The sequence below is a fragment of the Sprattus sprattus genome, assembly GCF_963457725.1.
Source record: "Sprattus sprattus genome assembly, chromosome: 13".
In the NCBI taxonomy this organism is placed as follows: domain Eukaryota; kingdom Metazoa; phylum Chordata; class Actinopteri; order Clupeiformes; family Clupeidae; genus Sprattus; species Sprattus sprattus.
This window is the reverse complement of record NC_137911.1, coordinates 22,181,198-22,202,297: the sequence shown is the minus strand read 5'-3', so window position 1 is coordinate 22,202,297 and position 21,100 is coordinate 22,181,198. Positions and strand designations below refer to the sequence as shown.

The following is a 21,100-nucleotide window of genomic DNA, read 5'->3' as shown; positions in this document are numbered from 1 at the left end:
CTCCCTCGCTCGCCTCTTATCAGGCACGAGGGGCTTTTAGCCTCAGCTTCAAGCCATTAACAGGGACTAACCGGAAAGGCTGTGTGGAAAAAAAAAGAAGAAGAAGAAAAAAAAAAGAGAAGAGAAGAGTGGCCTCCTGGTGGCTCCAGATGACGTCAGGGCTAAAAAGGGCCCTGAGGCACTGCGGATCGTCTGCTAAGGAGCCCTCGCTCTCTCCCTCTCTTTCTCTCCCTCTCTCTCTCACTCGCTCTCTCCCTCTATTTCTCTCCCTCTCCCTCTCTTTCTCTCTCTCTCCCTCTCTTTCTCTCCCTCTTTCTCTCCCTCTCTCTCTCCCACTCTCTTTCTCTCCCTCTTTCTCTCCCTCTCTTTCTCTCCCTCTTTCTCTCCCTCTCTTTCTCTCCCTCTCTCTCTCCCTCTCTCTCTCCCTCTCTTTCTCTCCCTCTTTCTCTCCCTCTCTTTCTCTCCCTCTCTCTCTCCCTCTCTCTCTCTCCCTCTCGTCTGGCCCCCAGAGGAGAGCCTTAGCCACTAAAGCTGTCATGTAAATCCTGCAAAGAGGGGCCTAAACCCGAGACGTGCATAAGCAAGCAGGGGGGGTACGCTTACCTGCAAAAGGAAGCATACAACCCCTTGGATGGGAATGTCAGCACGCATTTTAAATCAGTCAGCTGGCCGTGACGATGCATAACTTCCTGTCATCCTACTCAGCACTTTAAATGCCCACTGAGTAATTATTCTAGGCGCAACATCATCATTTAAAACCGTTTCATGATTCATCTCCACAGTGGTGCCTGAGATATACTTATCATCATACGTATCTCCATCTACAGTGTCCTCTAGCACTTCCTGGCACGCCGTGATTCTATTTCTGTGCCCGTCCCTACCCTGCACATACCAACACCATTATGTGCATAAGGCTGCTTATGAAATCAGAGGCAGCTTACACATTCTGTGGCCTTCTGCTGATGCACTGAATTATGTGTGCACAAATCGTAGCTAAGCCTCTGGCTGCATATAGTGGGCCAGTAGCTGTTTTCTCTCTATCAGTGGTGCTACATGCATAACGCAGTTGTTATAGTTTTGACATTTTCATTCGTTTTTATTTGTATTAGTCTTTCAATTTCTTATTTCAGTTTACTTTTAGTAAGTTTTTTACGAGTACATAAGTAGTTTCAGTTTTATTTTGAGGAATTGGCATAGCAAATACTGTGGAAACCAAAAGCATTAACTATAATAACCTTGCCATACACACATACCAACATGCTCTCCCACACGTGCTACTATTGACTTGCATTAAGGCATGAACACACACATGAACACACACATGCACACATACACACACACACACACACACACACACACACACACACACACACACACACACACACACACACACAGACACACACACACTCTGAAATGAGGCGGAGGCACAAATGAGAGTGCTTGTACACACGCACACACCTTTTAGAGTTATAATATTTACCACAAAGTTTACCCAGCTCAGATAATTGGGTAATTTTCATAATGGTCTGGACTGCTTTGACAGTGTGCTGAGGAGTAGCGTGCTTTAGGTCCTCCGAGCATTCGGCATCACTATTTGCTTATGCATGACAAAGAAATCCCAATGCACAGTCTAACCATTTGAGGTCAGCTTGTATAGCCTTGCATTCAAATTAATACAATTTTAAGTCAATTTCATTGAGCTGAAATAACTGCAAGTCTGCACTTGCTAATGAGGTCAAGGCACCAAAAGGCAAGAAAGAATAAATTGATTGCTACATATTACTACACTTTGGACTTATTAGCTTAATTGAAGCACATGGGGGGGTCAGTGGAATACAACAAGTGTATACATTCAGGGCTGTTAGGCGGCAGGATTGATTCAACTGGCAGTCAATAAGGAAGTGTTTCAGTGTGTTTGATAATAAGATGCATTCAGCAAACTTGCAAGTCTGTAACTGCTCTGCATTAAAGAAGGGGATCTGCATAATCAGCTATCTAAAAGCGATGTCCTGTTGTGGCACAGAAACTATGAAGCTGCCATTCTACATAGCCTTTATTCGAATAGCATTCAATTTGGTCAGGTTCACCCATATGCAATACTGCTGACATACAGGTGTTTCTGTATTCATTAATACAGTGCACTAGTTGAATTGAATTTACAAGGTTCTTAAGTCACCTCTCTTCTCTCTCTGTTACTAGAGACCTACTATTATCACTAACATTTAAATGAGCGAACCATATTATTAATGTTCTGTTATGAAACACTGTAATGGCACTTCACATTTACAGTCATGGACAAAAGTTTAAGACCACCCGCAGGGATTGCAACACAAATTAAATTGATTCCATGAGATTGCGGCAGCCTATTGTGGTCACTTTTCCATTGACCATCAGTATTTCGCTCTTTTGCCTTTCCTAAGAAGAAAATGGGTAAAGAAAAAAAAAAAGCATCACTCATGGATGCCCAGACCGTTTTCTGTTTGAATAAGTCCCTGAATTTGCAAATGTCACGACTGCATTTTGAACATCAGTCTTACTACACTCACTAATCACTTGTTCAGAGTATCTTTCCTGGTGAAGAACAACAATTTGTGCCCTCTGGATTTCCGTGAGTGGCGCTTACTAATCATTTTCGTGGGTACATTTTCTAAAGAGTGGTCTTAAACTTATGTCCATGACCGTAAAGGAGACGCTCCTATGCTTCCATAACAACTAAAGCCACTGAAATGAATTAACTAGCTTAACTTGATGCGATGCAGAGTTAACGTCTTTATTTTATTTTTTCGGGTAACTAAGCCTGGGACACTGTGTCACCTCATGTGAATAGAGAAAATAAAAGATGCGACACAGACAGAATAAACACTGCTGTGAATCTCTTGTACATGCAGACAAGAAAAACATCTCCATTAGGCTACATTATGAGCAGTGTATTGGCTATTATATGTATAAGTGGTGGTTGAGAGGTTGTTGAGCTTCCTCATTGGGGCTTGGAGTCTGCTGACAATTTACAGACTGATTGAGCATCACACAGGCCACACACGTTTACAGCTGGAGATTAACCTTTTATTTACATGGACCTTATTATCTGTTGTGAAGGCATATAAAAGATAATATTTGTTGTACAGCTGCATTGCTTCTCAACCCTTGGCAGCACTTTCCTGTGGGCAACTTTTCCCCAATAATGCTGGATCATAAATCTTCTGACAGGAGGTATGTACAAAATGATTTATTATGTAGGTATTTACAAAAAAAGGCTGTTCACCCATTAAACCCCAACTGTGACACTCCTCAAAGACCTGGTAATAATTTTGTATCTAGACCTGAATAACCTCACAGTACATAACACATTTAAACCAATAGATAAAGTTGTTTCAAAGGAACATAAAGAAAAAGTGGCAAGTGACAAGACAGCTCTGAATCTTAGACTATTTTGTTAGTGTGTTTGGCTCCCATTTGAACAGCACCGTCTCACTGACAATTACTATGCAGCAAATCTAGAACGCCTGTAACTGGCCATTTCATAAACAAAAAGAAACCTTAGAATCTGCAGAGGAATTTCATTAACTTCCTAAAAGGCCAGCTGTTGTCCTTCTATATGAGTCTAATTTACACAGTGAAGTAGCATAATTACCCCAGTGGGTACTCAGGCTATACTGCATTGCTTTGCATTTTCTACTCTTGTTATGAAGTTAAGTTAAACAGGAATTTAAGTGTGACCTGCAGGTCAACGATGGCCCTTGTTTTACAAATCTTCCTGCCTCAGTGCCTTAAAGAACCATGGCCGTGAGCACCATGTGTATATTTTGATCGCCTCAAATATCAGTTAGTTACTGGTTTTAATCATCGTAGTTATTCTTCTGGGGGTGACAAGTCTTTCTCTAGAGGAGTTCTACTGCACACCCTGCATGCTGATGTGGCAAAAGCCCCCCCCCAAAAATAATTCATCAGAAAAACCACAAAAAATAATTCATCAAAAGTGCTACTCTGCAGCCCACTCAAGACCTTTGCTTCTTAATAATTAATCCCTGCAATTAGGCAACTTACCACGCACTCAATGTGAGGCCCCATGCAATATTCATAACAATGCATAATTATGCAATATATCCTTGAAATAAGACGCTATATATCCACTGCGGGGCTGTCAAGATGCAGACATTTTTATTTCGTTTAAAACAGTTTCATCTTGCACACGGGGCTCTCGCGAATTGGGGAGGGAGGATTCCCATGCTGTGACTGCGACGGGACTGGCTGTCTTCGCTGTGAGGAAGGGAGCAAACCGCCAGCATTGGTGATGCACTCAGAACGACAGGGGTGCCAATATCAAAGTGCATAAAATGCAACAAAGGCCTACCTTGTAAAATAGGTCGATCATTGATTCTGTCAACATGAGAAGTAAAAATGGCATCAAATTAAAATGGAGCAGAGATGGGCTGTCTGAGAGGCATTGTATGATAAATTATACATAATGTTCATCCCCCAGCCTGGATAAGAGTCTTGAAGGCCTTGATGGCGCCTGAAGCAAATACGAAACTGTGGCAAGAGTGGACACACTGGACAACTTTGGCTTTCATCTCGAGACACGGTTCAAAGCTGGCTGCGAACAGAGCAAACTGGCAATCAAAGCTAATGTATAACTGGGCAGTGGTGCACTTCACAAGGGCTCCATCATCAGAACGGCAGCCGAGATCACACAGAGACGAATCCCCTCTCTGCTCATCACAATGGCAGATTCTCCATGCAGCGTCTTTGGAACATATTATCTCTCCTCCATGTTGGAAGCTATGGCTGGTAGTGCGGCTTTGAAGGCAAATAATGTCATGTGTATGATAAATGGGTGGACATAAAACGTGCAATTCTGAACTTTGTCATACTTAACAAAAGCCTTCTCTCCCAGGGGTATTCACAAATCCACAAGGATATTATTTGCACTGCACTAGAGCCCAGTTTCAAAAGCACTGTCACATGAAATGTAGTGGAGCTGATGATTCAAGCATGAGTAACGTGTACTATATTATATATGTCAACGATGAGGTTCAGTGGTGAAGTCTACCAAGTTCCAAAGCATACATCATAACCATTACACATAAACCAAATTGTAAAATATATAAGAGACTTATAAAATATACAATCAAAACATAACAAATGTTGACGGCTTTGGACATACCTCTGGATCCACGTCATCCAATTCAGTCAATGTTTCCCTTTTTGTTTTTGTCTAAAACAAAAGAAAAAACAGTTGTGAAAACCAAAACATGAAATATCCACTAGTTAACACCACCACCAGTAACAAGCCTCCCTTGATAAATATCCCATCTTTAAGAGCGACATCGTTGGCGCACACAGATCATTTACATTTAAATAAAAGTAAAAATCAGGCTTCCGTAAAGGTCATCACTCAGGTATGATCCCCCATGGGGAAGACTGAAATTCAGTGTTCATTAACTTGTGTGCGGTATAATTTAACATGACAGGGCCAGCTACCCCGCTGCATGTGTGCATGCAGGACAGAGCTGGGCCGAGTCTGACTAGACTGAACACATCTTCATGTCTGAGATCAATCACGATGGTTTACAACTCGCGGCACACAGCGCTAACCGTTACCATAAATTACAAGCTTGTTGTTCATATTTTTCAATAACTTTTGAAGGAGAGCTTCCTCGACGAGTGGCCTTTTTCAAATTGAACAAAAGCAAGTGCAGATATTCGACAGATTTCCTGTTTCCACCCATTGGAAAAGCGGCATGTGGTTTTCAAAAAACCTGGCCTGGTGGTATACAGCTTGATAAAAAGCAGACATAAGCCTTAAGGTTTAGTTTTTTTATCCGTTAAGTTTAAGATTCCTTGCGCGCCTCAAAATATGTCTTGAATCAATGGCATTAGTGGTGATCAATTGTGCTGTCAAACTAAATAAATAGCGATCTAACCCACCACCCCTTCATTTATGTGGTAACACGGCATTTAGGGGGCCTCCACACTGATACACCTCCATAAGAAATGTGTGATCTTAATGGGGTCATCATCAGAGGCGCTCCTGACAGTGGCACAGCCTAGACACTTGGTGAATATTAAAGAGGCTTGCCATACCCTATGGACTTTATCATTCCGTTTCATGGTAAACATATGGGGTACAGCATATTCATTAAAATTGATCAAGAACATTGCTAGAATACACAACGCTGAGACGAACACGTGTGAGATAAGAAGCAAGTCAATACGAGCCTGAAGCGCTGTTTGACAACCTGTGTGATCCAGTGAAAGATTACAAAGACAGCCCACTGCATAGCAAGCATCCAAAATGTAAAACTCTGTTACTGCTATATCAACTTCCTCAAATGGAGGATTCTGCGTGACAGACTTTGGCCCCGGCTCAGTATTCACAGGGTGCCAACGAGAAAAGCCCAAATGCTGTTCTGATGAGGTGTTGAATATAAATTTTGCCTTTGGCTAGATACATTGCTCCAACATAATAGGGAAGCCTGCTGTGAGTGTGGGGAAGAAGATTGGTCCTGGTGTCCAACCAAAAAGCCATGGCTTAGTTGCAGTAATAACCCCCATCCCTCTCACTTAAGTCACCCAGTGGAATTCAGACACGGAGATTGGCAGAGCCTCCATCTGTCCCTCAAAACACCTTGTTCTTTGTAACCTGTTAGAGCAAATTGCATATCCAGTATTCAAGGCACACTCCCCGACAACGTCGTGCTTCCTCCCGGTACACAAATCATGTCTTTACAGAACCAAAATTCAAAACATCACAATCTTTCCTGCGCTTCTGTTGTTTTGCGCAAATAGAAAAAGTGGAGGGCTCCAAAAGAAACCAGCCTCTTTCAGATTTCCTGGAACAAGACTCATGAAAAATAGAGAAAAAGTATGAGTCTCGTTTGCAGCTGATGGAACACTCTACCACACAGCGTACAGGTGTACTTAATAATACACCAAGACACAGGGATGGAAAGGTAACCTTCAAGACAGATGGTATTTATAATGTATGGAAGCTCTCCCAGATGTTAGCCCTGCACATGAGGATCTGGTGACATGGGAGGGAAGCTGGTAACACGGAGTGTATTAGTGGTTTCTTTATGTGTGTATCGTGTTCGCTCGGGCTGCAGGGACTTTAGGCCGCGATGCCACAACTCTTTGATGAACTCACCCTTGAAAAACTTGGACATCCGTGTCCGTATTCCGAACAGCTTTGACGCTCGCCGCTCCACTTTCTGCTCCTAGAACATAAATCAGAATCTGACGCTTTGATCTAGTTCCATTTACATTGCTCTAAAAACAGCATTTTTAGCACTCACATTAAGGCTTGTGTAAATATAACGCTCATGTCATGTGTTAAATTCAAACAGGCACCGGCAGAACCAAGCTACCAAACTACCAACTTAATGAATCCAACTTCTTTTTTCTAGGGCTGTGATTTACATATTTACTGCAGTGTGTCACAGAAATGTCCTTATTAGCTAAGCTCTAGTGGTTAGACCCATAATCTAATGGTTCTGGGCAAATGCAAAGCACCACTGCAGTAATTCTATCTGATTTTATGTGAGTTAATGTGTACATTGGCCATGCTTAATAAGAAGAAATACATTCGCACACATGCATTCATTTTCTGGGATCTGGGAGTGATGTCATGTCATCAGGAAGAATGGGACCTAACCGGTCAGGGTAGGGAAAAGACAGGACCCAGAGATAAAACACACCAAAGCGGATCCTGTGTACCAGTCTTTAACACTGCAGCGTCTGTGGCCATGAAAATAAGATAATAAAACTCTGTTTTTCTAAGTGGTTCAATGGCCCGGTGAGGAATCCCAGAACATCTCACTCTGATTAATGACTAGCCACCAGATAATAAACAGTAATTGAATGGTATATTGCAGTGAGACTAAAAGCCAGGAGGAGTGCCTCTTGCTGCAGAAGCCAGTGACATCGTCTGGGGTTGATTATAGTTGACCTTGCGTGTGAGCGGGGCTTCGAAACAGCTAACCTAAGCTGGAGAATGGTAGCCAGAAAACAGCGGAAGATAAATGAACAGATACTGCATTGGCAAAAAGGGAGAAGATCAATGGCCCGATCAATAACTATTTGATTTTTATCACAAAATTCTGCAGAAGAGGAAGACAATTGATCAAACATCCCTGGTCGCACTGGCATATCTAACAATATTAATTAAGAAAAAATGCTTAGCTGACTGACTGATAAGTAAGCCAATATTATTAAAATCAAAACAAACCACCACAATGAACAGAACATTACACAGGCATATACACATTACTACCCTTGTATATTATGTTCCCCCACACCGCTGTCTCTTGTCCTTAGGCGTAACACATGAGGACAACGCAACAGTCCATCATTCAGATAAGCTGAGGAATAAACAGATTTATATCCATTTATCTGAATGTAAGCCTGACTGTGTAACTTGGCCCCTGCAGGTTTTTCCTGCCAATTATCACACCAGTGACCTCCGGTAACAAACATGTGCAATTGATCACGCACTATATGGTCCTCTATTTGCTTTTAATCTCTCCTCTGCCTGCTTCTCCCTGGCCTCAGCATTGTCTGTGAGTCTAAGTCATTACGACTGGCTCCTACATCACAGGGCCGATCTGCCTGCATCCCAATTAAGATCGGGCCTAACCGGCCACTGCAGAAATCACCATTTCAATTATTTTTCGGCTCAGGGAGCATGTCGTTTGAACCGAGCGCGAGAAGCACACAACCATTGATTTAAATAATGAGAGTGTCTCCTAAGTATGTCTCTGGTAAGGGCCAATTTCATTCAATTTCAGCTGGAGTATGATTCACGGCATTAAAGTGAGCTATCAGCCATTAGCATTCATTACAGGAGATGGGGAAACAGGAGGAGAATGCTGTGGATGGTCTGAGAGACATCACTGCTAATCCTAAGTACAATTTACTGGTCAACTATAAAAACATGAAGTAGTAGTGCATCAGTGGAATCACTTCAGACGGACAAAAAAGTGAACAACCTATTTTTCAACAACGTCCGTCCGTCAATTCCATCTTCATACCTTTCCTTTCATGAAAGCTACACATCATAAAAATTCTCCATTGCGTAAATATAAAGAAAAATACATATAATGTCCAAGCTTTTGTGGTCTTACTTAGAGTAAATTTGAAAGACGTAACCAGGTAAAAAAAAAACGATGTTCCTCCAGCCTACAGGTTAGTGCATTTTTTAAGTAGGCTTCTAAGGATGCAACCTTTCCTTAAGAGGAATCGGGACAGTAAACACAGCAATTCAAGCATGCTACAATACACATTCAAACCACCTTCTGAAGAGTGGAATCTATTCAGAAGCTATTTAATGTGTCATTGTCATGTGGAATAAACATCGTTAATGGATTACATTGGCCTTGGCATGGGAAAATAATGAGAAAGTATTTATTGTGTACAAGCGTGGAGCAAACACAAAGGCTAGGGTTAATTTTCTGCTTGAATGTAAAGTGTGTGCGGCTCGATTAGCCCACGCATGCTGAGGACGAATTGAATAGGTAAAGACCATCATAGCTGTAAAGGGTCCTCTAGTCTGACACTGTAAATCAAACGGTTTTGAGCAGTTAAGATTATTCTACCAATTAGCTGGATCTGAATTGGGGGGGATTATGACCGTGTATTATGCCAAGGCCATTCTCAGAATCTACTACAGAGGTTCTGATTCAGCTGTTCATATATGACTGAATTAGATAAGTAATGAATAATGCTATTGATGAGGTCTTTAACAAGGTAATAACTGCTCCCCGAAGTCAATAATTACTCCAATAAGAACATCTTTATTACAAAAGCGCTTACTACAGCAAAAACCACGGCACCAAAAAATCCCCTTGTGGTTGTAATGGCCTTTGTCTAAAATTATAGTTTTCATTAAATGAAATGCTGAGTGTTATTGATTGTTTAATATCTTCCAGTTTCAAAGGCATATGAAATTGCACGGCATTGTAATATCCCGGTCTATTGTTGTGTGCAATTGTGGGTTATTGTTATGAGGTTCTCATTATTATATTTCAACTTAAAGATTATTTGACCTTAATGGCCATCCACTGTGGATGAGTGCCATAACTGAGAATAAAGTACACTTTGCTGTTGCTTTCTTAATGTACAGAGGGAACGAGGGGTGAAGCTGAAGAGGGAAGGTAAGACAAGGGGCACAGAGGTGTAAATCTAGGCCTTCCTGTGTACTCTTTTTCAAGTGTCTTACCTCTGCAGTTTCCTCAGGTGAAACATCTGACTGCACTGGCGACCGCACCGACTCATGTGGTTTACCTGGAGCTGGCACTTGCGCTTTCACTCGGTTTCCGTTTGCTTTGCACAGCCTAGAGTCACCGGCTGGCTCATCTGGAGTCCCAGAAGTTTTTGCAGGAGTCTAGAAGGAACATATAGGTAATGTCTTTAGTATACACTTAAAGTGACAACAGTGAAGCAAAAGTTTCAGCATCAGTAACTCAATGATCTCAATACGTATTTGATAAACCAGATGGATTATTTACAACCTCTAGGATTTCAGAGATGTAATGTGGTGCGAAATGACTTTAATGTGAGTGTTTCTCAAGGGACATGAGAGATTCTCTTAAACTTGCTCAAGGAGAGAGCACCCACTGACCTCCACCCTGGAGCCCGCTGGTGGCGGAGTTTTGCTGGAACTGAGCTTCCGGGGGAAAGGTTTCACAGGACTCTTACCACCACTCTCTGGACGAGGGTAGTAACACTGCTCATCATCCACCGTCTGCGCTTTGACCTATACATAAAGGGATTCAGAAGGTTCCGTTTCTAATCCATATGGCTATGGATGTTTCCTATGACTTACATTTTTCAGATTATTAGTAGCCTTTGTTATTCACGTGAGTTACTGTATTTTTCTCCAAAATGTACGCCGAGGGGGAATAACAGACAAACCAACCATAAACACACAAAAGGCTATCAAAACAAATGAACTACACTTTCTTGTCCATGTGTGTCTAACATCATTGGATGACTAGCGATTTTTGTCTCTCCCTCTAACGGGCTGGTGCACTTTGTTCTCTGTGTGTATTTATCCAGAGAGCGGTCTTCACCTGATCAATGGGAAGGTCCACTTGCACTCGGCTATCCTCCTCCACCTCGGCCGCTCCTGCTGTTTCCTTTCTTCTGTCCTTGGCTTTGAACACGCTATCTGCTGTTGAGAGTGATTAATCACAATTTCTTCTCCATTTGGCAGCCAGCTCGGCCTGCCAATCCACAATATCCTCGCTCCGCCTTTTTTTTTTCTCTTTCTTTTGGCCCCAAGTCTCAAAGGTGATCAATGATCCTGTCAGAGCCTTTATTTCTTTCAAGTGGACATAAAGAGTCGGCGGCTACTGGAAGCCTTTCGCACGTCTTTGTCACAAGTTTGGCCACCGCTCACACTGCAAGACTATGAGGTCCAAGAGGCTGCCAGAGACGCTCAAGTCTTCGAATACACAGAACAACAACAGCTTTTTTACAAACACGCCAGACGAGCGAGTCAACAAGCATCACGCCAAGTGCTGATGTATAATAATGAAGTGCTTGCACAGGCGAAACGGGCAGCATCTTGCCTGGCGATGGGAATGCGAAAAGAAGAACTTGTCACAATGGATCGGTGGGGGGGGGGGAGTTTGGCCCTCTGATGCTGTGCCAAGCAAAAACACTGTCTAGCCTCCGTTCATGTTGACTTTTAGCCACAAGACAGACTTGTGAGAAATCATGGATTAGCAGATATATCACGGGGCAAATGGTAGGAGGGAGAAGAAGAAACAGTTGTGGCAATAAAACAGCTGTTACTATATAGAACTACTTCACTACACTACACTAATACTACAAAATGAATACAAAATCTAAACTAGTGTGCGGCAATGCACTTTAATTCCAAGTTAACTGGATGCCACTGATGCCAATGATGAATATGCTTGAACATGAGGCGCTGATATAGCAGTGTATATATATGAACTGCATTGAGTTTCAACCCATATTAAACTGATTTTATTTCAGGCACAGTCAAGCACAGATATTATAGGTCTTTTCTGCCTGGCGAGCCAAGCAACACAGTTAGCCACACATGATGCTTCATGGTGAGGCGCTATTTGTTAACAGCGAGCAGTTCGAAGACAGGCAGGCTCCCTCCGAGGTGATCTCAGCTCTACTCAGCCACATCGCACGCTTAATTATCCCTATGAGGCCAGCTGATGTGTTTAAGAGGAGGCCTGTGGAAAGGGTGGGCTGTTTTTCCTTTTTTCTTTTTCTTTCGTTTTTTTTTTTTTTTCCAAAACCATTAGCGACGGGTTTATAAGGAAGCGCTGCCACATGGGATGATCAAGTGTCCGAGAAAGAAGTGGCTGGAGACCGGAGCCGAGCCATTCCCGCGGAGCGCGGCGCAGCCACAGACATCCAGGCCGGCACTAATGTGGAGGCTATGTGGAGGAAGGAAATTCAACTCCATCACTAAGGACTTGCTGGATCGGCTCTTACACGTAAAATGATGGCCGCTCTCGAATGGAGGCGATTACTCGCTCCCATGACCTCAGAGTATCTATGAGCCACTGCCATACAACAGCTACTCTGGAGCTTCTGTGCGTGTGTAGTTATATGTGTGTGTGTGTGTGTGTGTGTGTGTGTGTGTGTGTGTGTGTATGTGCCTGTATGCGCACACACATACACACACACAAACACACATACACAAATAACAAATGCAAGATGACAAGCTTCAGGGCTTTAACAGTCGACAGGCTTGATGACACTTGGTAAATCTCCAAAAAACTGTCACTGACATTATTATCATTATAAATATAACATTTTAGAATGTCAGGTTTATAAGCTGATGCCTTTATTCTATTTGTGATAAATTACTCATGATCAGTTTTGATTCCCCATCAGTGGAAAATTGGAGCATTTTGTTTTTCTTGGCACAGCTAACAAGGCTTTGCGCATACATTTCCAACAAAATGGCCTGATTGAATTCATCCATGATTTACAGTGCTTGATGGTATTTGAAGTCGTGTTTGCTTTAATATGCACCTCGTAGGGCTGGATTCTCTAGAAGACAGGCAGTGTGTTCCCCTGATGTAGGTAGTCTTTGGAGAACAGCTTGTGAATTCAAAGTAATCCCTACCACAAGCCCTTGTTATCTCTGCTGTATACCACACACACACACACACACACACACACACACACACACACACACACACACACACACACATACACAAGCAAGCACACATACACAAGGAAGCACACATACAAAAAGAACGCCACACAGCCCACCACGCAGTCTGTCTCTCTCTCTCTCTCTCACACACACACACACATACATACACATACAGATACACAAACATACACACAGAAAATAATGCTGCCTTCGACAAAAACAACAGGTCCAATTCATATCACAGCAACCTGGCACCGGAGAGGGGAAGCAGGCCCACAGCTGTTGCGGGGAGATGTATCTACAATATAGCATTTCACTGCTTACCCCCCACTGAGAAATTAGAAGGAACTCTGGAAGACTTGCCTGTCTTGGACTTGGAGTAGAAGCGAGGCAGCAGGGCCCGTACCCCACTTCCCACATGCTCTTCTTCCCGGGGGGGAGATGGGTCTCGGCAATCTACAACAGACTACAGCAAACAAGAGACACACCCGGGAATTAAAGCTTACAACCTGTAGCCTTACAAATCTCCCAGTCACAATTTCTCACAACACGCTGATAAATGCTGAGCACCGTAGTAGACGCTGTCCTGTATGCAAATGGTTTCTCTCTTACACACATACACACACACACCATGTGTACACAGACACACACATACGCGCACACACAATGATTGGCATAGACAGTCGCGCACACATAGAGATACACAAAAAGCATGTGTCTTTTCCCTTTCCCACCTTCTTATATTCTTTTCCCCCATTGACCTCAGTCTTTCATGAACTGATATGCTTTGCAGCTCCCCTGCGACTAACACTGTATTGAATTCATCTGGTTCCAATACATCCTGCACACAACCTATCAATCACGGGAGAGCACCACCAACTAATCATTTATTGATGAAATGGGGTAGCCATAAATTTCTAAATGCATTCGTCTTATTTATCAAGCCAGATCAAACAATGAGAATCCAAACAAACTTAAAGGGAAGGGGAGTTCCAGAGAATAACTTATTCTTAGTATACGCCAGACAGCTATTGATGGGGAGGAAAAGAGCAGCTTGGGGAAGAGGAGAGGGAGAGGGAAAGAGAGAGAAAACAGTGGGCAGATGAGTTCAGAGTGACGCGCAGACAGCTGGGTATACATCTGAATTAATGCTCCCTCACAAAAGACAATTTTCCCCTGGCAGCCAGCTGAGAGCTCATCTCCTCTGTACTGTAGGTAGCGAGGTGAGGCACTTCTCTTACTGAAGGAGAGGAAGAGCAGACTTAATGTTTTTTCTCCTCTCTCTCTCTCTTTCTCTTCCACCCTTTCTCCCTCTTTCTATGTGTGTGAGGGTGTTTGTATGTTGTTAGTTGATTCAGTGGAGAGGCTGGCTTGGGGGCAGTTTACTGATCTTCGCATTCCACAAGAACACACAGTAGGCAATAGTGTTTGCACGCCAGCTAACACAGGGTCTGGGGAATAGCACTGGTTTGCTTGTTTGCTGTTTTTCTTTTATATAATGCAAAGCCGAACTCTGTCCAACATCCTTTTGATTTTCAACAGCTGTTGGCTGGCAAGAGTAAAATAAAACATAGGTCAAAAAAAAGAAGTTCAGCAGGCGTATTTGACGTAGACTGGGTTGAAAACAAGTTCATAAAAATGCTGCTGTCTTAACAAGCCGGAGGAACAAAAGGGTCACAGTGTCACACATGCAGTGCCCCATGAGCTAAACTTGAACGACTGACAGTGAGGTGGAAATCAAACAAACAGAAAAAGGGAAAAAATAACGCTGCATTATGAGGTGAAGTAAAAAGGGATTTTCACTAAGACTGAGCAGGAAACAGGAGGTGAAACCAACATTTATTTGGTGCCCCGACTGCAAGGGTACCGAATCCCCAGTGCCCACTGTGCGGCCATTAATGACCCTGAGATGGAAAAGCTGAGATCACGGCTTCATCTTCCACGTTCCGCTGCGGCGCTGCATCCTGCCGGGCAGCCAGCGAGTCTGGCTGGAATCAGCGTGAGAAGTCTCCGCGAGGGAGAAGCGTGTCATCTCCGGCCTCTCAAGTGGCAGCACGGAGGAGTCACGGGGAGGACGCGGTGATATGATAGCAGCCATGGGAGTCGGGCATGAAGACATGGACACGGCCTGCAGTATCAGCCAGGCGGGCAGCCACTCCTGCCGGTGCCTGGCTGGGCTGGACGCGGGGGTGCAGGAGGGGGGTGGGGGGAGGTGGCAGGCGACCACCCATCCCCCTGGGATCACCACTATTTCCCCAAGCATGAGGTCACAGAGGAGGAAGCAAAAGGTGAGGTACCAGTAATGTCAAGGGATGTCAATTTCAACCCAGCTGACTAGTTCCAGAACCTGCTTCAGATACTACAATACACTACAGACTGGTGTTAAATGGACTGCAAGTGACAGGATGAAATCTTTTTTTGTGCTGTGGTTGTTTTTTTCTCTTTTCTTTCCCTTCTTTCCTCCTTTCTGCAACACTGCCTTCCACTGCATTTTCTGCATTCAGCATCTGTGCCGCCAATGGGAAAGACGGTGCTTTCATCTGTGACTTCACCGACTGCTGGTGCCATGGCATTCAGGGTCTGTAGCAGTGTGCCAAGCCTGATATACCACCTCGCTTATGGCGCAAGCTGCCATGGAGGCACTCAATTCCATAATTCACACAGTCGCTCTGGGATAACCTCACAATTAGCGATGCACAGCAGTGTAGGCTGGTGTTTGGTGCTCTTCTATTTTTTTTACCCTTCTCCACACTATGCACAATGACATCATGCACACAGGAGACTGGTAGACATGAGGTGAATAACTTGTGAACATTATGAAATGCCACTGGTATCGGTGAGTCTCTGTCTCCCCCTTCTGGTTTGTACTTCACTGCTCTGCCCTGTGCTTTCCAATGAATGTCATTACAGCACTGACATAGACATTAAAAAGACCAGACATGAAATCGCATTCAAAATAAAGTAACTATTTCAATAAGATATACACCTGATTGTTGTGTATTAAACTTAACGAAATATATGGACAGCTGGAGTCAACACATGCCTGTCACAATCCAATCATAATGCATGACTGCCACTGACTAGTTAAACAAAGTAAAAACTATGAAGATTAGCCCATAATTGGATTTAATGAGATTCACTCTCACCATTTTCCCCTGAAGATAATGCGATTTCCACATTTCAATCAAGTTGATGGAGCATGGTAAACTAATCTGAAAATACTACCTGAATTGCGAAATGTGTGCATTCTGTTGTCACGTAAATTGTCACGTGGGCCCGTCATTTTTCATGTTTACCGCTAACGGCTGTCACAGCCTCACGTCAGCCTGTTCTCAATCATCTGGCAGAGCTTGCATGTTCTGTCCTTCACTTCTGGTTAAGCCGTGAGCCTCATCTTTGTCTTTGACTCTCTCTCTCTCTCTCTCTCTCTCTCTCTCTCTCTCTTTCTCTTTCTCTTTCTCTCTCCATTCCTGGAAGGCTGGTTATACACTTACATTATCCACTTCATCACAATGCAGTTTAGCCCTTCTGTGGGAGCGTGGGAGCTTTTCAATTGTGCTCCACTGGTAAATCTGTTCCCCCAGTAGAAGTCTGTGCACTTGATCAAGTGGCCCCTGGCTCATCGCACCGGGATAAGCCATCAGAGAGCAAGGTGAGAGGAACTCTATGCCTCATTCAGACAGTGATTGATGAAGGGAATGTCCCAATCCAGATCGCACACCGCCACTGTGTAAGTTGAGCGGGGGGAATCATTGAAATGCTGAGCATGTAGTATATCTTGCAACAATCTGTTGTTCCACACTACAAACAGTCCAACATGAAAGCCAGAGGATATGTTTCTCTCAACCCAGAGTCTGGTCTATAAACTGCACTGAAACGCCATCTAAATGATTTTCTCTGTACTGCCAGGATTAATGACTTTGCTCAAGATTCAGTTCACTTCAAAGTACTATGTAAGAGTGTCCTATAATACTTACAACTTCCTTTTCTTGTTTCCTTCTCCTTAGAAAATAACTGTAGACAGGAAGAAAAACATATGACTCAGATGACAGAACAAGTCAACTGCTTTACAAAAAGCAACAATGAAAATGAATGCAAAACATTAGGTTTACCTACCCCTTATCTGGAATGACTGCTCTGTTAGGAACCCACTGGAAGTACGGCAAGTGTCGGAATCTCTCAACCCCCACAGCCACGTAGTACTGGTTATTCTCTAACTCAGTGCCACTGAGCAAAGGAGTCCCATCTAATGTGCATATCCTTTTTTGAAGAAACGCATGCATTGGTTTATCTAAACAATTGTTATACGCAGTAGTATCACCCCTATGATACCTAGAACAACCTTAGATACACACATACTTTCTTTCTAACATCCCTGGCTCAATAGAACCCACCTGTGCACAGCTCCTGTGCGCAGACATGCCCTCTCTGTTACCATGGCCAGTACATGCTCCCAGCTTTTGAGAGTGTACTTTGGTATCAGTATCCGGAATGGTGGAACCAAGATATCTCCGTTGGTAAAAACACTACAAAATATGACGATATGTGACATTGAGAACCACAGTCTTTGCAACACTATTGTGGACACAGGTTCAGTTTTGTGCAGACAATCATAGATGTCTTTCACCCAGCATATTCTTGTTCTAGAATGCATTCCCTTGCAAATATTTTCACTTTAGCATTCATGTATGATGACACTTAAGAACTGCACAACATTAATAAGCAACTGCATGGTGTCACTGAAATCAGGACTTACTAGATGGTGCATGACTCATTAATATATCTCCTGCAGCGAGCTGGAACCAATATTTTGCTGTGAGTTACAGGCACAATCTGTGAAACAACAAAAACTGGGTATTACATAACTTAATGCTAGCCAGCCAGGCCTTGAGAAAGCAAGACACTTGTTGTTTGAAACTTCAAGCAAGCAAGAAACTTCAAAGCAAGAAATATCTCTCAGATGTCTGGGAGGTTTATTAAAATGAGATTATGTGGTTTCACAAGAGGTCAAATATGTCAAGAACATAACAGCCAGGGCATATGAAAGTGCATTGTTTTGATAAACTAACAGCCAGCTTTCTTGCTTTCTACAGCTAAGCTGTAAACAGTACACTACAACAAACTTGTGAAGACTACAGTTCACTCATAATGTGACCTTTAGGTTGATTCCAACTGTCACTGATAGCAACACTATTCCCAACTATGAGGCATATCAGGGCCCCAGTTGTTTGCCTTACCATTGTTGTTTTCTTTCTTTGTGGTTTCGTCGTTGATATTTGTAGGTAGCTATTTTGAAAAGAAGCAACAGCATTACTTTGACTTGAATCTGCTCCTAAATGGTGGGAAATTGGTCATCTTAATGCAAATCATCATTCAATTAACAGTGACATTTTCAGCAACCATCGTATTAAGTTGCAACATTTCCAAGAAGTGCCGAGATATGTGAAGGATGAGTGACCTACTCAAGCTTTTTAAACCGTTCCCTTCCAGCTGCTACATATGTCTCCCCATGCTGAAAATGGTCCATGTCATTTATCCTGTGCCCCTCCCGCGGAGTGTAAATATTTCGCACAGCTCCGAATGGTGCCTCAATACCAAATGTAACTAAACTTAAAAAGCTGTCAAAATGTGACATTTGGCGGTGGTTGATGACAATCTTCCGTCCAGGGAAATAAGCATCTCCATTCCTGTACATGACTACAGTCTTCGAGGGAGGAGGTAGAGCCCTTACGTTACCTGAGGAGCGAGGCATTGTTTGATTGTGCTGCATGTTATTTTAACACGTTAGCCAGTTAACTTAAGTTTGTTACGTAAGCTAGCCAGCTCATTCGCAAATGGCAAAACTACGGATCTTGCGTTATCTCATGAGGTTTTATGTTCCGTGCCAAGAGCAACATAATATCAGGTACCCTGATCTGGGGTGTCAGTTTTTACCCTAGAATAAAAATGATACCCTACTATTTCCCGGTACCGTTACTCCTTGGGAGGCTAACGTTAGCAAACACCGAATCTAGATGTTGTTTAAGGTGTCTCCAGGGAAACGAGGAGAAAAGTGTGGGTTTAGTAGTGGAATGTATTCTAAACAGATCACCGTGAGGTCATGATGTAGCAGGTTGTTTTACTATCCCTTCTTCACAACGTCACCTTGTAGGCCTCAGAAGCTTTTGTGGTAATATTTTAATATTTATATAGCATAAGCTATGTAAGAAGGAACTTTTAAACTTTAGATCAGGTTGTGTAAAACTCAAAAGTAAGGCATTTGTTGTGATAACAGGGATTAAAAAGAGAATTAAGTAAAGTGAGGTCTTTTGAATAAATATGTGTCAGTCAAAAAACAAAAAGACTTAATGCATTTTACACCCAAGCCATTTAGAATCACCTTTTTATCTTGTCGTTGTGTGTGTTGGAGGTAACAAGAGATTCAGCTAATTGGTTTTGGCCAGACAACTCCTGGTCAGTAGAATGCATAATTAATCTGCATGTTAATAATTCATTATTTTGGCAATCATATCACACATGAATGAGAATTGATTGAACCATGTCATACATATTCAAGTTAACTGTTTATTACAACTGGGATGAGTGTCATACATTGCAGGATTTAACACCCACATAGTAGGCCTACACGTAGGTTGTAGCCTAGTGTATATTTGATATAGGATATATCTGAACACAACTACATTTTCTTACTGGAGCTGAATCAACCATGTAGACATTGTAAGCTGCATGAACACACGTTTATGTGCAAAACAGTTCATATTGCAAAAAAGTTTTTTTAACAAACATTTAAAAATGCAACAACAAATCAACTAATGTCCTTTTCACAACTAAAAGATATCACTGCATTTTTATGGATTGTGGATGGATGGGTCTATTTGGAAAAATTACTTCTTCACGCTGGTGCTGGCATTGTGAAACGCTTCGTAAGATATACATTAAGCACAATATAATGTATTGAATAGCATCACTTCTAAATTTCATACAACATTTAATAAGCACCTCGCACATAGACACTTGCTTATCAGTGCTCTGACTTTCTACACTATGACTTAAAGAGGCTCAAGTTGCCGCTGTCTAGTCAACCACAGCCTTCCCTGTCAAATAAGCAGAATAGTCAAGTATATGTTTCATCTTACACATCCTTGCTGTATTATTCAATTTAGAAAAGGTCACACCATTGATTCCAAACAACCTGATCCCATGAAGACCACACAGGCCTGCATTGTTAACCTGAGGTCCAAGTCACTTGTTGCTCTGCTCAATAATATCCACTAGGTGGAAGCAATTTCCCAACCAGATCAGCAAGGCCACACATCACTGAAAAGTTAGTTTTATTGTTAGGGAAGTTTTATTTCGATAAACTGTCATTTATGGTGAGATTGAAAACTTCTTCACATAAGCTAGCACATGATGTCACTTTTAGTAGTCTCCCACCTAATCTTAAAATATATATTTGCATGTAGTGGGTGACATCACCAAGTTATTAGTTATTACATGTAAATAACAGCAACATAATTACATCTTTCATGTTTGACAAATACTTAAAAAACATCCTTGTTCTTTACTTAAATATATTTAATGTTTTCTGCTATTAACACATATCAACTATATTGTCATCAAAGCAATTTAAACCACTTAGCTTTTCAGCAAGTCTCATGTGTGTTATAACTTCCAATAACTGTGACATAAATGAAAAAGACATATAAGAACCCTAATATTAATGTATTTTCTCAGACCCATTGACATCCAAACACTCCCCACTGAGTGCATCAGACATAATGAAGGGATATGATGAATTGGTCCCAAAACGCACATCCATTTGTATCCCACACTCTGTGATTTCTCCGGGGATCTGTAGTCTTCTGTGAGGAACAATCACTGAAAAAGCATTACAACAATAAAGAAAAAAAAGACAAGACTGTCCACCCATCTGTTCACCTACCTCTC

General features: G+C 42.4%; 1 protein-coding gene across 1 annotated transcript; it reads right to left on the bottom strand.

Annotated features, from left to right (window-relative positions):
* Nucleotides 1-4,469: 4,469 nt before the first annotated feature.
* dcdc2c (doublecortin domain containing 2C) lies at nt 4,470-18,923 on the bottom strand (the record flags this gene model as incomplete). Its single annotated transcript, XM_080850225.1, has 12 exons — nt 4,470-4,513; nt 7,148-7,217; nt 10,217-10,381; nt 10,619-10,753; nt 11,070-11,170; nt 13,478-13,619; nt 17,131-17,167; nt 17,270-17,413; nt 17,548-17,679; nt 17,910-17,986; nt 18,391-18,439; nt 18,616-18,923. The coding sequence occupies 12 exons, from the start codon at nt 18,921-18,923 to the stop codon at nt 4,470-4,472; spliced, it is 1,404 nt and encodes a 467-aa protein (XP_080706351.1).
* Nucleotides 18,924-21,100: the final 2,177 nt, after the last annotated feature.